We start from the raw sequence: 23,416 nt of genomic DNA on the forward strand, positions 1-23,416 counted from the left end.
AATTGTTCATTGTTAGTAAGTAAAATACAATTTCCTATATATATTTCATATTATATTTCATTAATGAATTTATTTACTAATGGCTCCTATTTACTTTTTAGTAGATTCCAGGAGATGATTTACATAAACCAATATCATATCCCAATACAGTTTAACTTCTTTCTAATTTGAATGCCTTTTATCTTTTTCTTGCCTTGTTCAATTAGCCAGAACCTTCAGTGCAATGTTGACTAAAAGTGATGAGAGCACACTTGCCTTTATGGCACAGAGAGAAATAATCTAGGCAAGATCATTCTGAGCAGTCTACCTGATGTCCATGTGAATGATGGCATCTCTACTCTAGTTGGTCCTCTTCCACTCCTGGTTCCCTGTGAGTGAAGTGAACTATTCCTTCTAATCTTTTCTTGCGGTTCTTTTCCTGGTCCTAGATCGTTTTCTCCTAAACAGGCACTGAATTGTTGAATATTCCAAAAAAGATCCTCTTCATGTTTCCAGAGTTGTCTGTTTTTGGAGCTTGTTGTTCTTTCAGGAAGTCTAGTCTGATTTCCCTGGACTCTCAACAGTGTATCTGAGACTCAGGGTATCTGTTGGACTCTGCCTAGATTATTCCTCTCTCAGCCATAATTTGGAGACTTTCTCAAGGCGGTAAGTCACAGGGCTTAACTCAGTTGTTCCCTGTAGTTCAGGGATCACTATCCTTAGTTGCCTGATGTCTAGTGCTTTGAAAAACAGTTTTTAAATATATTTTATCTACCTTTTTGCTTGGTTCAGAGGGGAAGATAAATGTGGTCCAAGTGGCGGTATCCTGATTGGAAGCTTAAGTCTCTAAAAATAGACTTTTAGAAATTATAAATATCTCAATACAGATAAGCAATTCAAAAAGGAGAAAATCCAAATGGCTAATACATATAAAGTGATAACTACTATGAGACACAATTTTTTAACTATACGCATGTCAAAGAAAAAAAAGGATGGCTTGCCATTCTAAACAAAGTACCTGAATGTTTGAAGAAACAAGCACCTTCATATTCTGTTGATAGTCATATAATATGATCATTATGGAAAGTCTGGCAATGTGCATTAAAATTTAAAAGTACTAACACATCATTCAACCCAATAATTCCTTTTCAGAGAATCTAATCTCAGAATATAAAGGAAGCATGTAATAGAATGATAATTATAGAATTATAGTGGCAAAATGGTGGAAAACTCTCAAGCATCCATAAATAAATAATTGAATGTATTAGTGAACTACAAGTGTGCTGTGGAAAACTAATTCGCTACTGAAAAGAATGAGTTCTGTCTTATTGGCTTGGAACAATGGTCGTGATGTATTGTTCAGTTGAGTGTGTTGGAGTGTGGTAGAGATGTGTCATAAAAAGATAATAACTTCTAAAAAATTATATTTGATTCACATTGTATTGCTTTCATGATTTCTTTTAAAAAGTGTAATAATTTAAAAATTCCAGGAAAGTTGCCAACCAGAGTTTATTATAATTTGCTGAAATATTCACCCACATATTGAAAAAATGTCAATAGAGAGGGTTGCTTTAATGTGTGCGTAATGAAACTTGGGAGTTAATGTAATATCCTGTTCATCTGGAAATGCAAGAGAAATTACTCAGTAGATGAATAATATAAGAACACTTGCTGATCGGAACAATTTAGCATTTATTTTGAAAACAAGACAGTGGAAATGACAGGAGCTTTTAAAATGCTTTGACATGTCCTGTAACTTTGACTTGTGTGGCTCATTGCCCAAGGATATTACCATGCAGTTTAAAATGAGATTACTAGTTTTCATTAATTAATTCATAATGTACATTATCTTTGTTTATACATCTCTCATAAGTGAATTGAATTTAAAAGTTTTGTCTTTAGCATTTTTGTTCTTTAAAACTTTTCTTAGCCGTTTTAGATTTGTTTTTCATTTAAACAGATTTTGAAATATGTAATTTTCCTGCTCCTTTCCCTGAATAACTATTTTCACTTATGTTCCCTCTTATTAATTTTTTCCTTTATGGAAGGACTTGCTTCAGTCTCTTAATTGATTATAAGTGTTTTACTTTGCTATCTTTCCACCTATATTTCTACAAAATCTTCACTTGAGACAGTATTTTGTTTCATTTATATTCCTTAGACCTTCATATCATACCAATGATACTAAAAGCACTATGTCTAAATGTACTCTGACTGCAGACTTTTTTAGGAATGAATCGTTTCCAACTACTCAGTCAAGAAGAGCTTCTGACTCAACTGTTTGCCTGTAAAATGTTCTCACCCTAGGCCTTAATCTTCCGAGGATAAATAGCCAAAAAACATTTTTTTACATTTCATAATTTGTTGTAGTTCAAAGATTCTCTACAACTTAAAAAATGCATTCACTTATACTTAGTACTTCACAATTTCTTTTTTGACTAAAAATCTTCAAATAAATAAGGTAGATGTAACAGACTTATCTTATTGTTTCATATAGGTGGTATAGGAGAGTAGGCAATACTATAATCCCCCTGGGGATCATAAGTGCTAACTTACATTTATCAGGTACTCAGTATGTGTTAGATACCATTTTGAGCAATTTACATGTTTGTTTAATCCTCCCAACATCGATATTATGTTGCTTATTACCATTATTGATCTATTTTATGATACGTAAATTTAGACCCCAGAAAGACTAGCATTTGACACTAAGCCACAAAGTGTCAGTGTCTCTCACCCAGGCAGGGGAAACACAGAGTGATATTGATAATTGCTGCATGAAACAACCTCTCCAGAATCTAATACACATAATTTTAGCTCACAGTTTTAAAACTTAACTTCTGAAAATGTTCAGGGTGCAAATACATTTTATCATGAAATTAAGCAACTTAAATTTTACCACTGTATAGTAATGCACTAATCATGAGTTTCATCTACTTTAAGCTCTTGGGGTCATGTATCTTATGTTTTTAATAAAAATTGATTTTTGTTCCAACTCAAAATATGTAAAAATAGATTTTCTCAAACCATTCGTAGAATCTAAAAGGGGGAAAAGGGACTAAAATTGTTTTTCACCCCATGTGCCTTTGAAACATTTAGTGTTAATAGTACCACATATAGAATACTAGATGTTACGGCTTCCCAAAAAGAGAGAGCAGATCTTCTCTTATTATTGCTTATGTATGCCAACCAATGGTTTTCAAAATTAGAAAGGTGCGATGGTTTGGTGGGTTGTTTTTGTGTTGTCGTTTTCAGGGTTTTTACAATTTTACGTCACAGTGAACATGGCCAGAAATAACTTAAAATGAAGAAATTAAACAAAATAATGCTTTTTAGAAGGAAGACACTAGATGAAAGATCATGTTGTAGTCATATTTCTACAAATAGAAGTTATGCAAAAAAGTAATCAATAATCAGAGTTGAGAAAAATAAATGGTCTTCTTAGCCAGCTGGTTTACACAAATGATTTTGACATTACAGTTTCATCTAATCAGACTGTAGAATTTAGACCTCATCAAACTCTGCAGTCGATTTCCAATGTGCCTACAAATGACTATGCTGTTATTTACTGCCCGTTTTGCTATAATGTGAGCTACTTAACCCCATTGTTCTCCTGCCCTTAGCCACATTTACGTTGCTCTTGCCAACCCTTCTTTGAATTCTTCAGATGTCTTCCTTTTGTATTTTTTGAAAATATATTTACTCAATCACATATTTTATATAAACCTATTCTGCTGTGTATTTGATGTTTCTATTCATCTAATCCTTACCCTCAGTTTTTATTTCCTTTCCAATTTTATATTGTCTGGTACCCATAAATGTGTTCTACACAGACACACATAAATGTAAATGAACATGTGTGAGAAAGATACGTGATTACCTAGAATCTCTCCACATTGTTTGAATTGTCTTCAAGTCTCCAGAGGTGGGGTCAAGTTTTATTTAACTCTATTTAGAAATTAAAAAAAAATAAAACAGGTGGTAGAGAGAAGAAAGTTGATTTCTGTAATGCCACATAAACTAGAGCTCAGAATTCCTGTGTTCAGGCCTAAAAGTAGCCTGTCTGATTTACCTATGTAATCAACTTACTTAGTCTCAATTTATTAAACAGCTAAAATGCACACATTTTACATGCATGACAAATACACACATACATAACCACCACTACCGCCAACAGTAGCAGCAATAATACCAGTTTCACAGTAAAGGCAATATTTTATTCTTTGATTACCTTTTCTTTCCTCAGAAAGAGCACACCAATTCAGAACAGCACCCATAGTCAGCTCAGGCTGCCCTAACAGAACACTATAGACTGGGTGGCTTGAACAACACACAGTTCTGAAGGTTGGAGGTCCAAGATCAGAATCCCAGCATAATTTGGTTCTGGCGAGGGATCTCTTCCTAGCTTGCAGATGGCCACCTTCTCACTGCGATTTTACGTGATGGAGAGAGAGTGGGAAAGAGAGAGTATGTTTTGGTGTCTCTCCTTGTAAGGGCAATACTCTCATCATAAGGGTCCCACCTTCCTAACCACATCGAAACCTGATTTCCTCCCAAAGGCCTCACCTCCAAATACTATCACATATGTGGCTAGGGCTTTAACATATGAATTTGGGAGAAAGACCTAATTCAGCCAATGCTATAGTCTCTTATAATGTATGTGTAGTAAAGGACTTAGAGCTCTGATTTAGACATCTATGAGCTACTGATTTTAGCATTCTTAATTCTGAATAGGTTTCAGCTGACGGAATGTCAGAACAAGAAGAAAATTTTTTAAAAAAAGAATAACTTAACTGGTATAAAGATGAAAAATGTAAGGCATTTAAAATGTTTTCTACCACAAAAACCCTGCTTGTGATTTGCCTCATATTCATCACTTAACCTCTGAGTCCATAAATGGGGTAATAATCTTCCAACACTTCATCATTCGCCAGGGCGCCATAAAGATGAATTTGGTCTGTTTCAATGCACTTAGGCCTCCTTGGAGATCAGAAATGAATATGGAGGCTTCAGAGTCCTCCCATCCCTGATGAATAGGTAAAAAGTACTTACTTAGCAGTTTAATTTTTTAAGCTTGAATAGAAATGTTTCAACTTGATTCAATGGTCTATATTTCATAGCATCATGCTATTGAAATTATATTCTTATCAATCAAATAAAATTAATTGATCTTTTATTTTAAGAGTAGTTTCACATTCACAGCAAAGTTGAAAAGAAAGTAAAGAGATTTCCTTTATACCCCTTTTCTCTCAGCCTTCCCTACCATCAGCACTCTGCACCACAGTGGTACAGTTGTTGCAATCAATGACGTACATTGATACCTCACCGTCACTCAAAGTTTACAGTTTACATTAAGGCTTACTGTTAATGTTGTACGTTCTTTGGGTTTTGGCAAAGGCATGGCATATATCTGCAATTATAATATCATATGGAATAGTTTCATTACCTAAAATTTTTCTGTGCTTCACCAGTTCATTCCATCCTTCCCTTAACCCCCGTCAATCGCTGATGCATCACTGTCTCCATTATTTGGCCTTTTCTAGAATGTCATATATTTTGAATCACATAGTATATACCCTTTTACTTGATAATATGCATTTACGCGTTTTCCATGTCTTTCCATGGCTTCATACAAACTCTTTTCTTTTTATTGCTGAATTACATTTCCTTTTCTAGATGCACCACAGTTTACTTATCCATTCACCTACTGAAGAACATCTTGGCTGCTTCCAAGTTTTGGCAACTATGAGTCAAGCTGCCTATAAACATTTTTGTGCAGGTTATTGTGTGTATGTATGTTTTCAACTCATTTGGATAGATAACAAGGAGCACGATTGCTGGATCATATGGTAAGAGTATGTTTAGTTCTCTGAGAAACTGTCAAACTGTCGTTCAAAGTTGCAATACCATTTTGAATTCCCAGCAGCAAAAATAAAAAAGAGTTCTTGTTGCTCCACATCCTCATCAGCACTTGGTGTTGTCAGCGTTCTGGATTTTCCAAATTCTAATAGTAACATAGTGGTATCTCACTGTTGTTTTAATCTGCAGTTCTCTAATGACATATGATGTTGAGCATCTTTTCTTACACTTAAGACTTGTCTGACCTAATACCACTTTCAACCTTGCTTATTAAATTCTGTACATCTGTACATCTTTGATGAAGTGTATGTTTAGAGCTGCTCATTTTTAAGTTGTTTGGTTTTTTTCTTGTTGATTTGTAATGAGATTTTTGTATATTTAGGATGACAGTTCTTTATCAGATATGTCTTTTGCAATTATATTTTTTCCAAGTCTGTGGCTTGTCTTCTCATTCTCTTGACATCCAGATACATTTTAAAATTTATCATGCATCATTTTTCACTTTTTTTTAACTAAGTCAGTGTTTGCATTGATAGCAATGATTATCATAATATTTTATAATACTGAAGCAGAACTTAAAAATTTTTCTAATATGATATATAGAAATATACCACAGTTATATTCTAAACATGAATAAAACAAAGGTTGTGATATCTGGAAAGTTTGGGTAGAGTCCCAAAATTCAAGTTGTGTTGCAAATAATTTAAGGGAATAGCAAGAGTAATTTTTTGAGAAAAGAATTCTCTGTCTTTTCATGTACAATTTGCCTGTATAAAAATCAGTAACTTAAATCAGGTCTGTAGACCAAGAACATTTTACAAATATCTTTTAGCTTTTCATAGCAAGGCCATATGAAAATCTCTCAAACTGAATTCTAAGCCTCTGATGGCTGATTTGCAGACATCAGGAGAATTAGGTGTAGAATCAAGTGTTTTGGAAACCTATGGAAGTCAAATCTCTTGGAAAATGTTTTTGACCATTACAAAATAAGAATCTGGGTATGTCTATTTAATCTACAGATTATCTGTATGGTGAAAAAGGGAAGAGATCACAGACGTGCTCTGTACTTACTGATGCTTTGGAAGCAATATCCATCACAGGGCAGAAGACAGCCTATTAATGGCTTTTGTGGTTTACTAAATGCCTGAATAAAATTGAGGTGTTTAATAACCACAAAAGCCCTTAGCTGCCACTGTAGTCCTAAGACTTCAGTCACAATTCATAGTCTGTGTCAACATTAAAGCTGATACAACAAACAAAATCATAAAACTCTTTTTATAACATTCTCTTTCTCCTCAAAAGAGTTTGTTGATAGTATTTTTTAAATTTGATTTTTAAAAATAATCGTTTTTGTTTCCCCCCTTGACTTTGTAGCAAAGACATGCATAAAATGAGATGGCATGGAAAGCGAATTGTTATGAGTAGGAGTTTTATGAATAAATAGTTATATAAATAGGCATTCAGCCACAATTCCAGGTATACATAGCACCTTGATCATTTGTATTTTGATTCTACCATAGGACAGGAAAAATTCAGTAGCCTCCCTTCCTTTTACTGTCACAGAAAGTTCCTTCATGAGAAGATCTTATGGAGACATCTTGAGAAATACTTAGTTGAGTCATTATGATCAACTTCCTATTTTCCATATACAGAAATGAGGGAAGATATGACTTGTTCACAGGAACAAAACTAGTTAATAGGAAAAATTGAATTCTGCCCTCGTTCCAACATCCATTGCCTTTTGCCTGGATTGTTGTAATAATCTTCTGTAATAATTGGTTTTCTGAAGGATCATTTGACATCTTTCCAACTCTAGTTCCTCATCCATATTTCTAAGAGCGATTATTCCAAAGGCCATCCATAGTGATATACCTTCTTGTGAGGACTCATTACCTGAAGAAAACAAGACTCCAGTCTTCAGCCTGTGTTCCATCTACATATCCTTCTACTGTCCACCCCTGTCATAATACTTGGAAAAAATTGATAATTATTTTAGATTAGTATTATTATGACTGTTGTTGTAACTATTTGCTTACTCTTACTCTTCTGTTGTGGCTTCACACGTGGGTCTACCTGAATTGCTCTTTTTCATCTCTTAACTAACAAGTTCCCAACTCTATTTTTGATCATTGGATATCTTCATATAAAAGTATTTATTTCAGCCGGGCGCGGTGGCTCAAGCCTGTAATCCCAGCACTTTAGGAGGCTGAGGCAGGTGGATCACGAGGTTGAGAGATCGAGACCATCCTGGTCAACATGGTGAAACCCCGCCTCTACTAAAAATACAAAAAATTAGTTGGGCATGGTGGCACGTGCCTGTAATCCCAGCTACTCAGGAGGCTGAGGCAGGAGAATTGCTTGAACCCAGGAGGCGGAGGTTGCGGTGAGCCAAGATCGCGCCATTGCACTCCAGCCTGGGTAACAAGAGCGAAACTCCGTCTCAAAAAAAAAAAAAAAAGTATTTATTTCATTTTTTATGATTAACAAACTGTGTGTTTTGTTTTTTAAATTTTTTCCTAAGCAAGATTATTGATGATTTTTCTGTCTACTCAGAAGATAGGCAATCTACAGAAGAAATCACATCACACTGAAATATTCCCAGTTTAAAAAGGCACTTTGTTTAGAAATGTTATTTGCTTCCCTATTTAAAATTAGAGAGAGAGAAGAGGGAAGTCAACATTCTGTAGCTTTTCCATCTCAGTGACGGCATTATAACGGAATCAGTTGCACAAACCAAATATATAGAAGACAGCTTTAAGTTTCATTTTTTAAGATTATTTCTCATGTCTTATCCATTAGCAATGATCTAATGGCTCTTGCTCTCCACCACTTACAATGGTACTGGTAAAGATGACTATAGTACCTAATGCATGAACTGCTTATGATGGTGTCTTAAGCCCTCTCTCCTTGTTTCCACTATAGTCCTACTTTAATCCATTTTCCTCATGGCAGCCAGAATACTCTTTTTGAGATATAAAAGTGGTTATTTCACTGTCCACCTTAAATACTCCTTAGGCCTTCTGTTAAACTTACAATAAAGCCAAGAAGTACCACCATGATACAGAGACTACCTACTTGTCTGACCTAATACCACTTTCACCCTTGCTCTCTAAATCCTTGATAAATATGCACTGGCATTCTCCATGTTCCTTAGAGGTGCTCACTTCTTTCCTGGTCTTTGCCTTCCATTTACCTGGAAGACTTGTGAACCAGATCCTTGCATGACAGACTCCTTTTCATTTGGGTCGCAGTTCGTATATTACTTCTTTGAGTAGGGCACTGCCAACTTCCCATCTAAACCAGCTTCCCTACTCCCTCAATTCTGTTGTGCTGTTTCTTTTTTTCCTGTTATTATTACTCGCTGAACGAAGATTAATTATTTCTTTGTTTTGTTTTTTTTTTTAGTCTTTCCCTACAGTAGAATATAAGGTTAATGAGGGCTATCTTGTTTACTGTATTCTCATCTAGAACATATATATATATATATATAAAAACATGTTTTATTTTCTATATATAATGTTCATATATTTAATAATAACATATTTCTTCACTGAGGAAAGCAATAAAGGGGTCCCAAATGCTCCCTTCCTGCCCTTCGGAATGCATGCCTGGTTATGTTTGCACAGGTTCAACAGAAAAGTGGTTTTCTGTCCCCAGTGCAGTAAGCAGTATGAGCTTGTTCCAGTACTCCACATCTTAGAACAATGTAAAAATCCCACCTTCAGGCAAAGGACAGGAGCATTGTGGGTAGTATCCAGATATTGCTTGAAACTGAATTTCCTTTAGCTGATATTCATTTCTTGAGATCTTATCATTTTTCTTATTGGATGAAAAGAATCAATGTGTAACCTTAATCATAGACCATATAAATGGCCTTACACAGCTAAATGGTTACCTTCTCCCAATCAGACTTTGCAGAATGAATTTTAAAAATAAGGAAAGGGGTTGGGGAAAGATTGTGACTTACATTCTGACTCTCGATACCATGGTCTTCTCTCATGTCTGTGATGAAGGCACTTGATAGACATAAGCAGCTTAGCAGTGTGGCTTAATGGTCTTTAAGTACCTGATATTGAGAGTGATTCCAAGAAAGCAGGCATTTGTGTGTGTGTGTGTGTGTGTGTGTGTGTGTGTGTGTGTGTGTGTGTGGTTTCTTTTTAAGATATGGGGTTGGAGAGGGAAGAGATCCAAGAATGGAAAGGAGTCTTAGAAAACAACTATCTTTCCCATGGTTGCTGAGAATATCTAGTGACTTCTTTGCCGTAAAACCTTTGTGCAACATATAGAATAGGATTGATTCTGACCGCTTGGTATGTATGTCTATTTTGCAGAAGACAGAAAATGGGCTCCCAGATTCAGCTGACTGTATTTTTTTTTTTTTCAGACAGCTATATAGATGGGCTTTGAAATCAGCAGATCTTGGGGGAAGTCCGAGAGCAGAGAGATGTTCTATCACCCTTCAGAGGATAACCTACTTGTACCAGTTACTCTATCATGGGCCAACTAGAGCAAAGAACCAGGTCTCCCTTACTTAGGTCTGCTCCTGCTAGAAAGGTCTGGACACAAGACCCATTAGAAAGCTGAGTGAATTCACCACAAAGACCTGCAAATACAATTTGCAACCATTGAAAGGACTCAGGTAATTGAGGACAAGAAGCCCAGCTGAACAATTCAGCAGATGTTTCCTGTTGAGGCAGAACCAACAGAAGCAAGAAAAGGAATAAATTACGTGTACCTAGGTCTTCTAAATATAAATCTATGTTCTTTTCATTTTGCAATTCTAATGTATCTTATGTTGTTTCTTGAGCACCTTAACATCATATTTGGACACATCTTTTGGATGTTTTTTTCAAGTCCTTTTTCACTGTATTGTACTGTATTGCATTTCACAATACATTTGTGCATTTCTTGTTTACTGTATTCTCATTACCTAGAACATATATATAAACAAACAAGTATATTTGTTTTATTTAATATACATAACATTCATATATTTAATAATATTTTTTCACTGAGGAAATTCTTCAGTTACTGACAATGGCGGTAAAGTTTTTCATCATCTTTTCCTTTATTTTGTGAGCATTTATCAGCTAGAATGCTTCACTTAACATTCTGAACTCTTGTCTGCTCTCTCTCTCTTTTGCTTGGCTGTGCTCATTTTCTGTGTTGATTCACTTTTACCCCTCTGGAAATTGGTGTTGCTTTATGCTAGTTGGAAAAAAGTGGCACAATAATTGTTTTTAAGGACTATTATAGTCTAATATGATGAAATATCCAGAAAGAATAGTATGCAGAGTGTTTTTTACAAGATTAAATTTTGGGGGAGCTAGAAACTGCAAGTCAGATAAAAGGATAACTTGTTTTAAAAAGACATGCACAGCGATATTGTATACCAGGCGTCCCCAGACTTTTTACACAGGGGGCCAGTTCACTGTCCCCCAGACCGTTGGAGGGCCGCCACATACTGTGCTGCTCTCACTGACCACCAATGAAAGAGGTGCCCCTTCCTGAAGTGCGGCGGGGGCCGGATAAATGGCCTCAGGGGGCCGCGTGCGGCCCGTGGTCCATAGTTTGGGGATGCCCGTTGCATACTCTCTACAAAGAGCTTCAAGAAAATTACTAAGAGAGAGTAGCTGGTTAAAAAATTCAGTTGGAATCATCACAGCATTTTTTGTTTGGGGAAAAATATAAGAGAACTTGTAGAAGCGATTTTCTCACAAGGAAATATAGCAAATTTCTTTCTTTCTAAAACAAAACTCTAGAATTCAACGTTTTAAAAATAAAACAAAAAGCAGCAGCCACTAAATAATTGGCATAATATTTTGAGTAAATATTTTAAATCAACAAAAGGATCAAAATTGAATGGAGCATGCACGAATTCAGAGCATATTAAAGAAGGCTTCTATCCTTGCCTACTATTTCATTGGAATGTTTTGTTGTTTACCGTTACATTACATGAACAAGTGTAGGGATTCAGTCATCTCCATTCGCTTTAACTCCCCTGGATCGGAACTTTACTCCACTGTCTCCCCAGAACCTCCATTAGTGTCTGCTGCCTACTTGCTGCTCAGAAATGAACTGACTACATGAAAGGATGATTTGTGTCAGCAAAACTCCTTCAGGCACTTAAAATCATCTAACAGGTTAAATGCATACCTGTCTTGAATATATAAATTTTCCACGTCCAGAGGAAGGCCTGAAATTGTTAGGTCATTGGTAAAATATCACCCACAGGGCCTATATCCTGTCAACCGTTTTTATGTGCAGAATGTGCACACTTTTCTTCCTGTGTATCCTTATCAGGATAGTTTCTTGATTAAGATTTTGGGCCCATGAGATCATACTAAGAATCACCAATTCTGTGTTAACCAAGAGTTCATTTTTTGTGCTTTTAAATATAGGTGGATAACTTGCTAAATTATTAAATCAATGCCTATTTTGGCTTTAAATGAAATAAAGCTCCTATATCACGTGCGCAATAATTTGCCAAGAAAATTCATTGAAGATAGTTACTTGGACTATACATAGACAAATGGAACCTGTTACTGTTAGAATTACAAATCAAATCTTTCATTTAATATTATCTAAATATTTATCTACTATCCTGAATTTACCCTGAAGAGTGGTTGATTTTCTGGGTGAGGATGGGTAAAAGTATAATAACCAAATGCATAAGTTCTTTGTTGCTTGTTCACAAGGTCTGGGCTCTTAAAACCTGGTGTATCAGTGGTCAAAGTTTCATAAAGTCAAATAAAACAAGATAAAAAATAAGCCTTTCCAATACTCCTGCCAAATGTCTGCATAATATCTGTATCAGTATTATCTTACGCTCTGATGATCTTTGAGTAGTGGACAATATGTCTTCAGTAATGGGAGAACAAGAGAAAACATAGTTTAGTTACAGAAATTTACAATCTTAAACTCAGAGTTTAAGATACAAAGCCCACAACATTTTGACTTTGTGATATTCAATCTTCTTTTTTCAGTAAGCTTTACAAAGCCTTTATATAAAACTTATGCAGAGTCATGCACCAAGCAGATGCTTAATAAATCTTAATTGACTGCTCTTTGACTACATTTTGATAATGAGTTTTTTCTGGTTCCAAGCCTGGGCTGATTAAAACTCACCGTGTGTTGGCTAAGAGATGTTATCTAATAGCATGTTCTGTTTTGCTAAGTAATATCCACCACAGCACTAATTGTTTTCTGAAATAGTTTCTTACTCATTCCAACTTAGTTGCAGGTCTGATACGGGACAGGACCCAACACTTCCCACACCTTTTTATTTACTCCTCCAGTTAAAGTGCCCTAATCTGTTTGTAGGAGCTGAGATTCCAGTTCTCTTTGTGATGGCCCAGAAAGGCTAGAGACTACATATCATTTCCCTCTGATGTTTTCTGAAGGTCTTGGCATTTCCAGAGTTGAGTATACGTTCGCATGTTACCAGTGGCTATAATCAGTTTTAAATGTGCAGCACCAGTGCCTGCTGGAGACTCAGAGGAAGGAATTTGGCAGAAAATGGTCCCTCGCCGCACCACCAGGTAGCTTGTCTACACCTGCCATTACCTGGCATCTATAAGCAAGTGAAATAATCTTCCCAATCTGTATTTGGGCAAAATGCCACCATAACAGATGGACATGAGTGTACGTAACTGGGAAATTATGCATATACATTAAATATGCAGACGATGAGCATAAGTCCTTTCTAGGAACATGCAAACATCTGTCTACTCTGAGCTTTTGTGTATACTGTTTACACCATATGGCGTCACAGTGGGAGGGCCTTGTCACAGAGGCAAAAAGCAGCACTCATGAATTTCATGGAAATTATTTCATAGGGGGACTTTGCCTCATCTTGGACAAAAGGAACATGTAAAATTATTGTGAATATCTTTGCCATTATTTCAAATAACAAAGTATTTTAATTTTTAATTAATTAATTTATTTAAAGATGGGGTTTCACCATGATGGACAGGCTGGTCTTGAACTCCTGACCTCAGGTGATCCACCCACCTCAGCCTCCCAAAGTGGTAAGATTACAGGCGTGAGCCACCACACCTGGCTATTATAAGAAAGTTTAAAAACTTATTTTGGTAGCAAAAAAGCTAGTTATTTGGATATTACCAGAAAATAAATTTAAAATTTAGTTCAGTTATAAAAAGAATATCTGTGAGGCCAGCCATAGTGTCTCATGCCTGTAATCCCAGCATTTTGTGAGGCTGAGGTGGTCATTTCTCTTGAGCTCAGGCGTTGGAGACCAGCTTGGCCAACATGGCAAAATCCTGTCTGTACCAAAAATACAAAAAATTAGCTGGACATGGTGGCCAGTGCCTGTGATACCAGCTACACAGGGGATCAGGGTAGGAGAATCTCTTGAGCCTGGGAAGTGGAGTTTGTAGTGAGCTGTGACCATGCTACTGTACTCCAGCCTGGGCAACACAGAGAAACCCCATCTCAAAATAACTTAAAAACAAATTGTGTATGATATGCATGTGCTATTTAAGATTATTTAAAGTAGATTCTTTAAAGGTTCACTATAACTTGAGTACTTTCTGTCTGAAATCAAAGCCACAGATCAGGCAAATCATCATTTTATAATTCATCTTGCAAGGGGGATTTTTGTAGAGTGTGTATATTTTATTTACTGCAGGTATGTGCCAGAACAGTCAAGCATTCTTTACTATTTGAAGTGTAGAATTCCAGTAATTTGTAATCTTATCTAACATACCATTAAGATTTATCCCTAGATATAGCTTACTTCTTGTTTTTTGACAAGTGGAGCATTGTCTTCATAATATGAGTAGGCCTAGGGATTATTGATTATTTAAATTTTGTAGTATTCTAGTTTTCCAGACAAATGAAATACATATGTTAATTTGTCTTTTATTATGTATTGATTTTTAAAGACTGGAAGTTAATCTTTTCACTTCGTTCATTCTGAATGGCCATAACTTTATTTTGTCTCTTGTATCCTTATTTACATACTTAGGTAAATATTTGTCTATCTCTAACTCTTTATCACTACAGGGTGTTTTAATACTAAAGTAATAGATAAATCAATAAAACAATACTAAAATCATATTATATAAGCATAAATTATCATCATTACCATTTGTGAACTCATATTTTTACTTTTTAATGGATACCTATGTTAGCAAATTGAGCATAACCATTATAAATGCTACCAAACTATAACCACTCAGTCATAGGTATTGTATGACTCCCAAATCTTAGAACTCAGTGCTACTCTAGTGAATGTATATTTCTGTTGATTGGAATATTTTGTTTACTCGTATCTTTAAGGTGTTATATAACTGAAGCATTAGTAGCACATGCAACAGATAAACATCAACAGGATGTCCTAGCTTCATCTAGACTCATGTACTAGTGAATGAAGTTTAATTCAAGGTTAGACTTACATTTAAGAAAGGATTGGAAAAAAGCACTATAATATAGAACTTTGAGAGTTTAGAAAATTATATATGTAATAAGAATAATGCACAGGAATTCATTTTGGACAAAGGTACCAAGAACATACATTAGGGAAAAGACAAGTCTCTTTAATAAATCGTGCTGGGAAAACTGGATAGCCATATTAGGAAGAATGAATCTGGACTCCTACCTCTCACCACGTACAAAAATAAAATCAAAATAGATAGAAGACTTAAATATAAGACCTCAAACTATGAAACTACTAAAAGAAGACATTGAAGAAACTGTCTATGACATTGGTTTGAGCAAAGATTTATTGAGTAATACTTCAAAAAGCACAGGCAACTAAAACAAAAAATGGATAAATGAGATCACAGTAAGCTAAAAGGCTTCTGCACAGCAAAGGAGACAATCAACCAAGTGAAGAGACAATACACAGAATAGAAGAAAATATTTGCAAATTACCTATCTGACAAGGGATTAATTACCAGAATATATAAGGAGCTCCAACAACTCAATAGGAAAGAACTAAATAATCTGGGTTTAAAATGGTCAAAAGATCTGAATAGACATTTCTCAAAAGAAGACGTACAAATTGCAACCGGTGTATGAAAAAACGTTCAGCATTATTAATCATCAGAGAAATGCAACTCAAGACTACAATGAGACATCAACTCACCCCAGTCAAAATGGCTTTTATCCAAATGACAAGCAATAACAAATGCTGGCAAGGAATTGCAGAAAGGGGAACCCTCATTATACTGTTTGGTAGGAATGTAAATTTGTACAACCACTATGGAGTGCAGTATGGAGGTTCCTCAAAACACTAAAAATGGAACTACCATATGATCTAGCAGTTCCACTGTTAGGTAACTATATCCAAAGGAAAAAAATAAAGAAGCCAATCAGTATATCAAAGAGATATCTGCACTCCCATGTTTGGAATTAGCCTAAGCATTCATCAATGGATAGATGAATAAAGAAAATATGGTTGGAATAAACAATGGAATATTATTCAGCCAGAAAAAGAATAAAATCTTGTCATTTGCAACAATGTAGATGGAACAAGTCATTCAGTTAAGCAAAATAAGCCTGGCACAGAAACACATATTTTACATGTCCTCACTTACATGTGAGAGCTAAAAATTAAAACAATTGAACTGACGGAGATAGAGTAGAACAATGGTTACCGGAGACAAGGAAGAATAGTGGGAGGGAGAGGGGAAAGCTGGGGATAGTTAATGGGTGCAAAAATACAGTTAGATGGAATGAATAAGATCTAGTATTTGGTAGCACAACAGAGTGAATATAGTCAATAATAGTTTGTTATATATTATAAAATATCTAAAAGGGTGGAATTTGGATGTTTCTAACACAAAGAATGACAAATGCTTAAGGTGATTGATACCGCAATTATCCTGATGTCATTATTACAAATCATATGCCTATATCAAAACATCACATTTACTCTGTATATATATATATATACATATTACACACACATAATAATGAAAAATACCATTTTAGTAGCAAAAAAATATAATGCACAGAATGTTCAGTCTAGACAATATTTAAGAGTTCAACTATCCTTAGATTTGGACATTTAAAAAAAGTTTCCATCCAGGCACAGTGGCTCATGCCTGTAATCCCAGTACCTTGTGATCCACCCACCTCAGCCTATCTGTTAGGTGGATCACAAGGTAAGGAGCTCAAGACCAGCCTGGCCAAGATGGTGAAACCCAGTCTCTATTAAAAATACAAAAATTAGCCAGGTGCAGTGGCAGGCACCTGTAATCCCAACTACTTGAGAGGCTGAGGCAGGAGAATCGCTTGAACCCAGGTGGCAAAGGTTGCAGTCAACCAGGATTGTGCCGCTGCACTCCAGCCTGGGGGATAGAGTGAAACTCCATCTCAAAAAATAAAATAAAAATAAAATAATGTTTTCTTCTGTGTTTATTTGAAGTATTTAGGTGCCTCATTGCTACAAATCATGTGGTACAGATACTTTGATTATTTAATCAGGAAAACCAACATTCATTAAAAATCTGGGTAATTTAACATTTAATGATACAAATATTTCAATTGATAAGTCAACTAATTCTGTGATAAAAATTTACATTAAAATCATGATGAGAAAATTTCTGTTTCTACCATACTGACTCTGGGATTTGCCATGGGATTTACCTTAGCGAAAATACCATGAAAGAGCAGAGATTTGAAAAGTGCTTGTGTATTCAAGCTTTTCTTTTCTTCTCACTGGAAACCCTTACGCCACCTGGTGGAGAAGCCTAGGCTAGCTTTCTGGACGATGAGAGACCACATGGAGAAAGGCTCCAGTCATCTCTATTCTCCCTGTCATCCTGTTCGAATACCCAAACATGAGAGTGAGGAGTTGCACTCCAGACATCCTAAGCCACCATGTCCCAGTCAAGCTGGTACAGTGAGAAAAATCACCTAGCCAACCCCAGAATCTGGAGAAATCGATAATAAATCAGTGCTTTATGCCAGTAAGTATTGTGGTGGTTTGTTTTGTGCAAAAGCTAACAAATGCAGAAGGGACCGATCAGCAAGGTACATAAGAGATACACTTCAGGAACGTATTTCAGCACCCTCTCTCCAGCCCTGCCTAGAGGGAGAGTTCTTGGGTCCATGTGTAATCTGAATGTTTCTTGGAACAGAGGTAGCCTTAGCTGGAGGTGAATATATCTGAATGTCATATCCTGGTGTCATCACAGTTTGAATTGTCCATTCAATTCTTTGTTCAGAGTTCATCCTCACCAATTTAACTGCATTGGAATTCAGCACCTAGACAGAAATCTGCTAACATGGAGGAGATTTGTTATTCTTATTAATATGAATATTTGACACTGCAGGTTATGTTCATTCTTAGTGTAAGCAAAGCAACTAATAGAATATAACCAATTTTCTTATGAGTTTAGCTAGAGAGCTATGCTTTAAGAAATAAATCACCTTCCAGAGTTGGGGTGGCCAAGAGAATACAGACCAGCAACTACAGATGTAATTGACCAAAGACTCCAGTTGCTGTGCTCTAAAGTCCTGTTGCACGAAACAAACCACCACAGTACTTACTGGCAGAAAGCACTGATTTATTATCGATTTCTCCAGATTCTGCGGTTGGCTAGGTGATTTTTCTCACTGTACCAGCTTGACTGGGACATGGTGGCTTAGGATGTCTGGAGTGTAACTCCTCACTCTCATGTTTGGGTATTCGAACAGGATGACAGGGAGAATAGAGATGACTGGAGCCTTTCTCCACGTGGTCTCTAATCGTCCAGAAAGCTAGCCTAGGCTTCTCCACCAGGTGGCGTAAGGGTTTCCAGTGAGAAGAAAAGAAAAGCTTGAATACACAAGCACTTTTCAAATCTCTGCTCTTTCATGGTATTTTCGCTAAGGCAAATCCCATGGCAAATCCCAGAGTCAGTATGGTAGACACTATCTAAGGCTATGGATGCAGGGAATCCTGAACAGATTGGCTTAGCCTATGACACCATCTGATTAGAGTGTTGCTCTTCCTCTCTCTCCTCCTCAGCCTCCTTGACTTCATCATTTTCCTCCTTTTCCTCATTCTCCTTCTTCATCTTCTTTATTATTATAAAATGAATAAGGTCATATCTACTTCCTTACATTTTCTGATTCCGGCATAAAAAAAAAATTGATGCTTAAGGTACACTTTTATATATGTTGAATCAAATTGCAACATGTTAATTTTTTTTCTAACCTTCAGTCTTGCCAGCAATGACAATCCATCTCTTTCTACAACTCACAAGCACCCTAGTATCCTTGGGTTTTCCTCAGAGAAGAAGCTACAAAGATCCCCTTTGTAACTGGTAAAAATTACATTGCAAAATTATGGGATTAATGTTTCATTTTGGTGGTTCCTGGTGAGTTCACTCAGTAGTGGCAATTCATTATATTTCCTGATTCCAGTAAAAGAATAGACATGTTTATTTTTAAGTTTAGTTGTTTCAATGAGAAAATTAGGAGGTATAAATTGAATAATAGGTGGCTTGTTAGAAACCGTAATTTTCTACTCTATGGCTCTTCTGTCAGCTCACTGTGTTGAGCCTATTATCACTATAATCAGGTGCCGAAGAATATAAACATGAAAGCAACATGCTAAAAAAAAAAAAAAAATAAGCAAAATGCTTCTGGGCCTTTTGCTTGTAATCTAGGCAGTTTCTAGAGCAGGAGGTGAAGCTGTGCCACAGAAATTCTTGTAGGCTGAATGCTTCGCTGCAGTTTTCTCGACAGAGGTGTGTGAGTGACCTACCCAGTCTTCATTCGCAGCATACATAGGCAGAGCTACATTGGCATCGTTTGGTGCAGATGATACTCTTAATTTTTAGTCTTACTGCTAGGCCTCAGATATCATTTCTGTTAGCCAAACCTCTACAAACATTTCTAGTCTTAATTCCCAGACCCTTCTCCCCACTACTAGAAGAGCCACTAGGTTGATGTCACTTAAACACATGTTTACAGAAAAATAATTGATCAAATTGGCTATTTGGCACAAATAACCAGTTACTCAATTTTGTACTATTCAGCCAGGGTGTCTGTGTATGTCAGTGTGTGTGTGCGTGTGCAAGCGTGTATGTGTGTGTGTGTGTGTGTGTGTGTGTTGATTAGTAATATCAGAAACAGGTGAGACTGGCACTTGCTTTTTGAAAGTAGCATTTACTTTTAATGATTCAGCTCCACTCTTTGGTCCTCTTGAATTGACTGGTATATTTCTGCCCTGATAAAGGAAAAAGTCCTTTGGACTTTATCTGAATCTCTGGTCCTTACTGTGAGATTTACCTTTTACCTTGTCTCTCACTTTCCACTTGCCCAATACTGGAATGCATGGAAAATTTGTGGTGTTTAAATATTTCACATTGCAGCCAGACACGGTGGCTCATACCCATAATCCCAGGACTTTGGGAGGCCGAGGTGGCTGGATCACTTGAGGCCAGGAGTTCAAGACCAGCCTGACCAACATGGCCAAACCCTGTCTCTAACAAAAATAGAAAAAAACAGCCAGGCATGGTGGTGTGCACCTGTAGTTCCAGCTACACAAGAGGCTGAGGCAGGAGAATCTCTTTAACCTGGAGGTGGAGGCTGCAGTGAGCCAAGATCATGCCACTGTACTCCAGCCTGAATGACAGAGAATTTTATTTGATTTCACTTACTTTGCAAAGAAATTGGAATCTTTTTGTATTAGACTGTGTTTTGCAGGATTTTGAACTGTTCAAGCTTTTAATTGAAGGCGTTGGTTTGAAAAGAGGTAAAGTAAAAAATACTCATAGCCTTCACAGAACAACTGTATGATGAAATCATTCTCTTGCCTTTGTTATAATTGGCCTTTAAATCTCTAAAGGACAGAGATCTAAAATATTATTTCATATATTACATAAAAATTATATTGAAATATGCTAAGATATTTTTCAGATTCAGTTTGTTTATTGAAATTATGCCTCAAATACTTTCAACCACCACTGTCAACATAGCCACTGTTTGTAACACTTAAATTAAAAATATCTCAAAAAAGAAAATAAAAAATGAAATTTAATAAATAAATATTTCACATCCAGCTGTTTAGTTGGATTCCACAGCTACTGGTTGTCTAAAGCAGGGATGTGTTATTGTACTTCTTTATGGTTGTAATACATGCTCAGTATCTACTCTGGGCCCTTGGGATTGCTGTTTTCTGTTTATGTGTCAGAAGCTATTTGAATATCATGTAGTCATTCATAGTCTACACACATTCATGCAAATAAAGTGATTTTTATAGTAATCGTCTGTTAACAATCATAACTTTAATACATTCCAAGTTCTTGTTTTATGTTACTATCTTCCCTTTTCCAGCTAACACACCAAGTGATATCTCAGCAAATCTAATGTGATGTCCTGCTGAGTGCTTTCTTCATAAAAGAAGCAGTTTCAATTTCCCTACATAAAAACAGGAATTTAATGTATATATGCTTTTTAATGTCATTTTAGATTTTTGTATATAAGGTACCAGGAAACAAAAGAAAAAAATGATATGCTATTGTGTTTCTTTCGTTCTGTTTCTTTCTTTTTCTTTTTTTTTTCAGCTCTGTGAACAGCATGTCCCATTTTTAACTCATCACATCAATTTTTTTTCTAGGACTATAATGATGAAATTCGTCAGGAACAACTACGTGAATTATCTTACTTAAATGGCTCAGAGGACTCTGGTCGTGGCAGAGGTATTAGAGGCAGAGGGATCAGAATAGCTCCCACAACTCCTTCAAGGTACATTCACTCTTACTTTAAATAAATTAAGGATGATGGCAGGCCTTTTTTGTCCTGCTTTATGTCATGATTATCACTAGCAGTAAACAACAACATTAGCTACAATCACTACCACCACAGCAGAAACAATAATGATGAAAGCTTATCAGGCACAGAAGAGCTTTACACATAATAACTCACGAAATTCTCCATATTAGGAAATAAATAGCATCTGCAGGTGAGAAATTGAAGTAGAGAAATATGTTTGAAATTTACCTAGGGTCACATAGACAGTCTGACTCCAGAATTCACATTTTATACTCTTAACAACTACCCCTAGAAAATAGGGCAGCAAACCTGAGATTTTCTGCTTTCTTGTTCTGTCCCCTAAATTAGGGCACACAGATGATACAACTATTCGCTAGTTCAAACCAAGATAACCTTGCACTAAGAGAAAACCATAAACTTTTTCTGTGCTTTAAATGGTCCTTGAATTGAATATAGTCTTGTTAGATAAGTAGGTAGATAGACAGAGATACGGAGATAGATGTAGATAATATATATGCCATCAGCCCAGGAAGCCAGAAGAATACTTCTTGCATGGGTGATGGTAAAGGTATTTATAGTTCCTCTTGGTGATCAGAGAGGATTTTATTTGATTTTGCTTACTTTCCAAAGAAATTGGAACCTTTCTGTATTAGAATTTGTTTTGCAGGATTCTGAACTGTTCAAGCTTTTAATTGAAGGCACTGGTTTGAAAAGGGGCACAGTAAAAAATACTCATAGCCTTCACAGAACAACTGTATGATTAAATCATTCTCTTCACCTTGTTAAAATTGGCCTTTAAATCTCCAGTGGACAGAGATCTAAAATATTATTTCATATATTACATAAAAATTATATTGAGATATGCTATTTTTCAGATTCAGTTTGTTTACTTAAATTATACCTCAAATACTTTCAACCACCACTGTCAACATAGCCACTGTTTTTAACACTTAAATAAAAAATATCTCAGAATGTTTCACACTGGTCAGAAAAAAAAGAATGATAAATTCCCATATAAAATATCAGGGAATACTATTTACTAGAGGTAAAATGCGGCAATTCTGGAAATTCTATTTCACTAAAAGCAAAACTTCTGAATGTGTTCTAGAGTTTATTTGTATTTTATCTTTTTTTTTTTTTTTTTTTTGAGATGAAGTTTCGCTCTTGTTACCCAGGCTGGAGTGCAATGGCGTGATCTCGGTTCACCGCAACCTCCACCTCCTGGGTTCAGGCAATTCTCCTGCCTCAGCCTCCTGAGTAGCTGGGATTACAGGCATGTGCCACCATGCCCAGCTAATTTTTTGTATTTTTAGTAGAGACGGGGTTTCACCATGTTGACCAGGATGGTCTTGATCTCTTGACCTAGTGAGCCACCTGCCTCGGCCTCCCAAAGTGCTGGGATTACAGGCTTGAGCCACAGCACCCTGCGTATTTTATCTTTAAAAAAATAAAAAATATGCTCTTTAATCCTGTTCAGAATTATGTGCTTATTGCTTAGGATTAATGTGACATAATACAATACTGTACTTTTTTCTGTGATGAGTGTTTTATAAAACCTTGTACATTTCTAACCTCATCTTGATGAGGCAAAAAAGACATCATTGCTAGTCATCCTTAATGGATTTAGTCATGTGTTAAAACATATGAAATTGCAACTTTCATAGTTCAACAGATGACAATTTTATAGTTTTATGTGGTCGAACCTAAGTATATATTTAGGATGCCTAGAGAGAGCATCAGCTTTTCTGTTTTCATGACTAAACCACGAAAAGCATTGGCAACAAAAGCCAAAATAGACAAATGGGATCTAATTAGACTTCAGAGCTTCTGCACAACAAAAGAA

At 36.0% G+C, this 23,416-nt stretch overlaps 1 protein-coding gene across 7 annotated transcripts in view; it reads left to right on the top strand.

Annotated features, from left to right (window-relative positions):
- KHDRBS2 (KH RNA binding domain containing, signal transduction associated 2) overlaps positions 1–23,416 on the top strand; it is a 609,247-nt gene that overhangs the window by 379,514 nt on the left and 206,317 nt on the right. For all 7 annotated transcript variants that reach the window (XR_012517327.1, XR_012517329.1, XR_012517330.1 and 4 more), the window contains exon 5: positions 21,419–21,546. Coding sequence is in view for 1 of the 7 variants with exons in the window: in XM_003926360.3 (XP_003926409.1) it covers positions 21,419–21,546 (128 nt within the window). In the remaining 6 variants the exon portion in view is untranslated. The remainder of the gene's footprint in view (positions 1–21,418; positions 21,547–23,416) is intronic.

The sequence above is a fragment of the Saimiri boliviensis genome, chromosome 4, assembly GCF_048565385.1.
Source record: "Saimiri boliviensis isolate mSaiBol1 chromosome 4, mSaiBol1.pri, whole genome shotgun sequence".
Lineage (NCBI taxonomy): Eukaryota > Metazoa > Chordata > Mammalia > Primates > Cebidae > Saimiri > Saimiri boliviensis.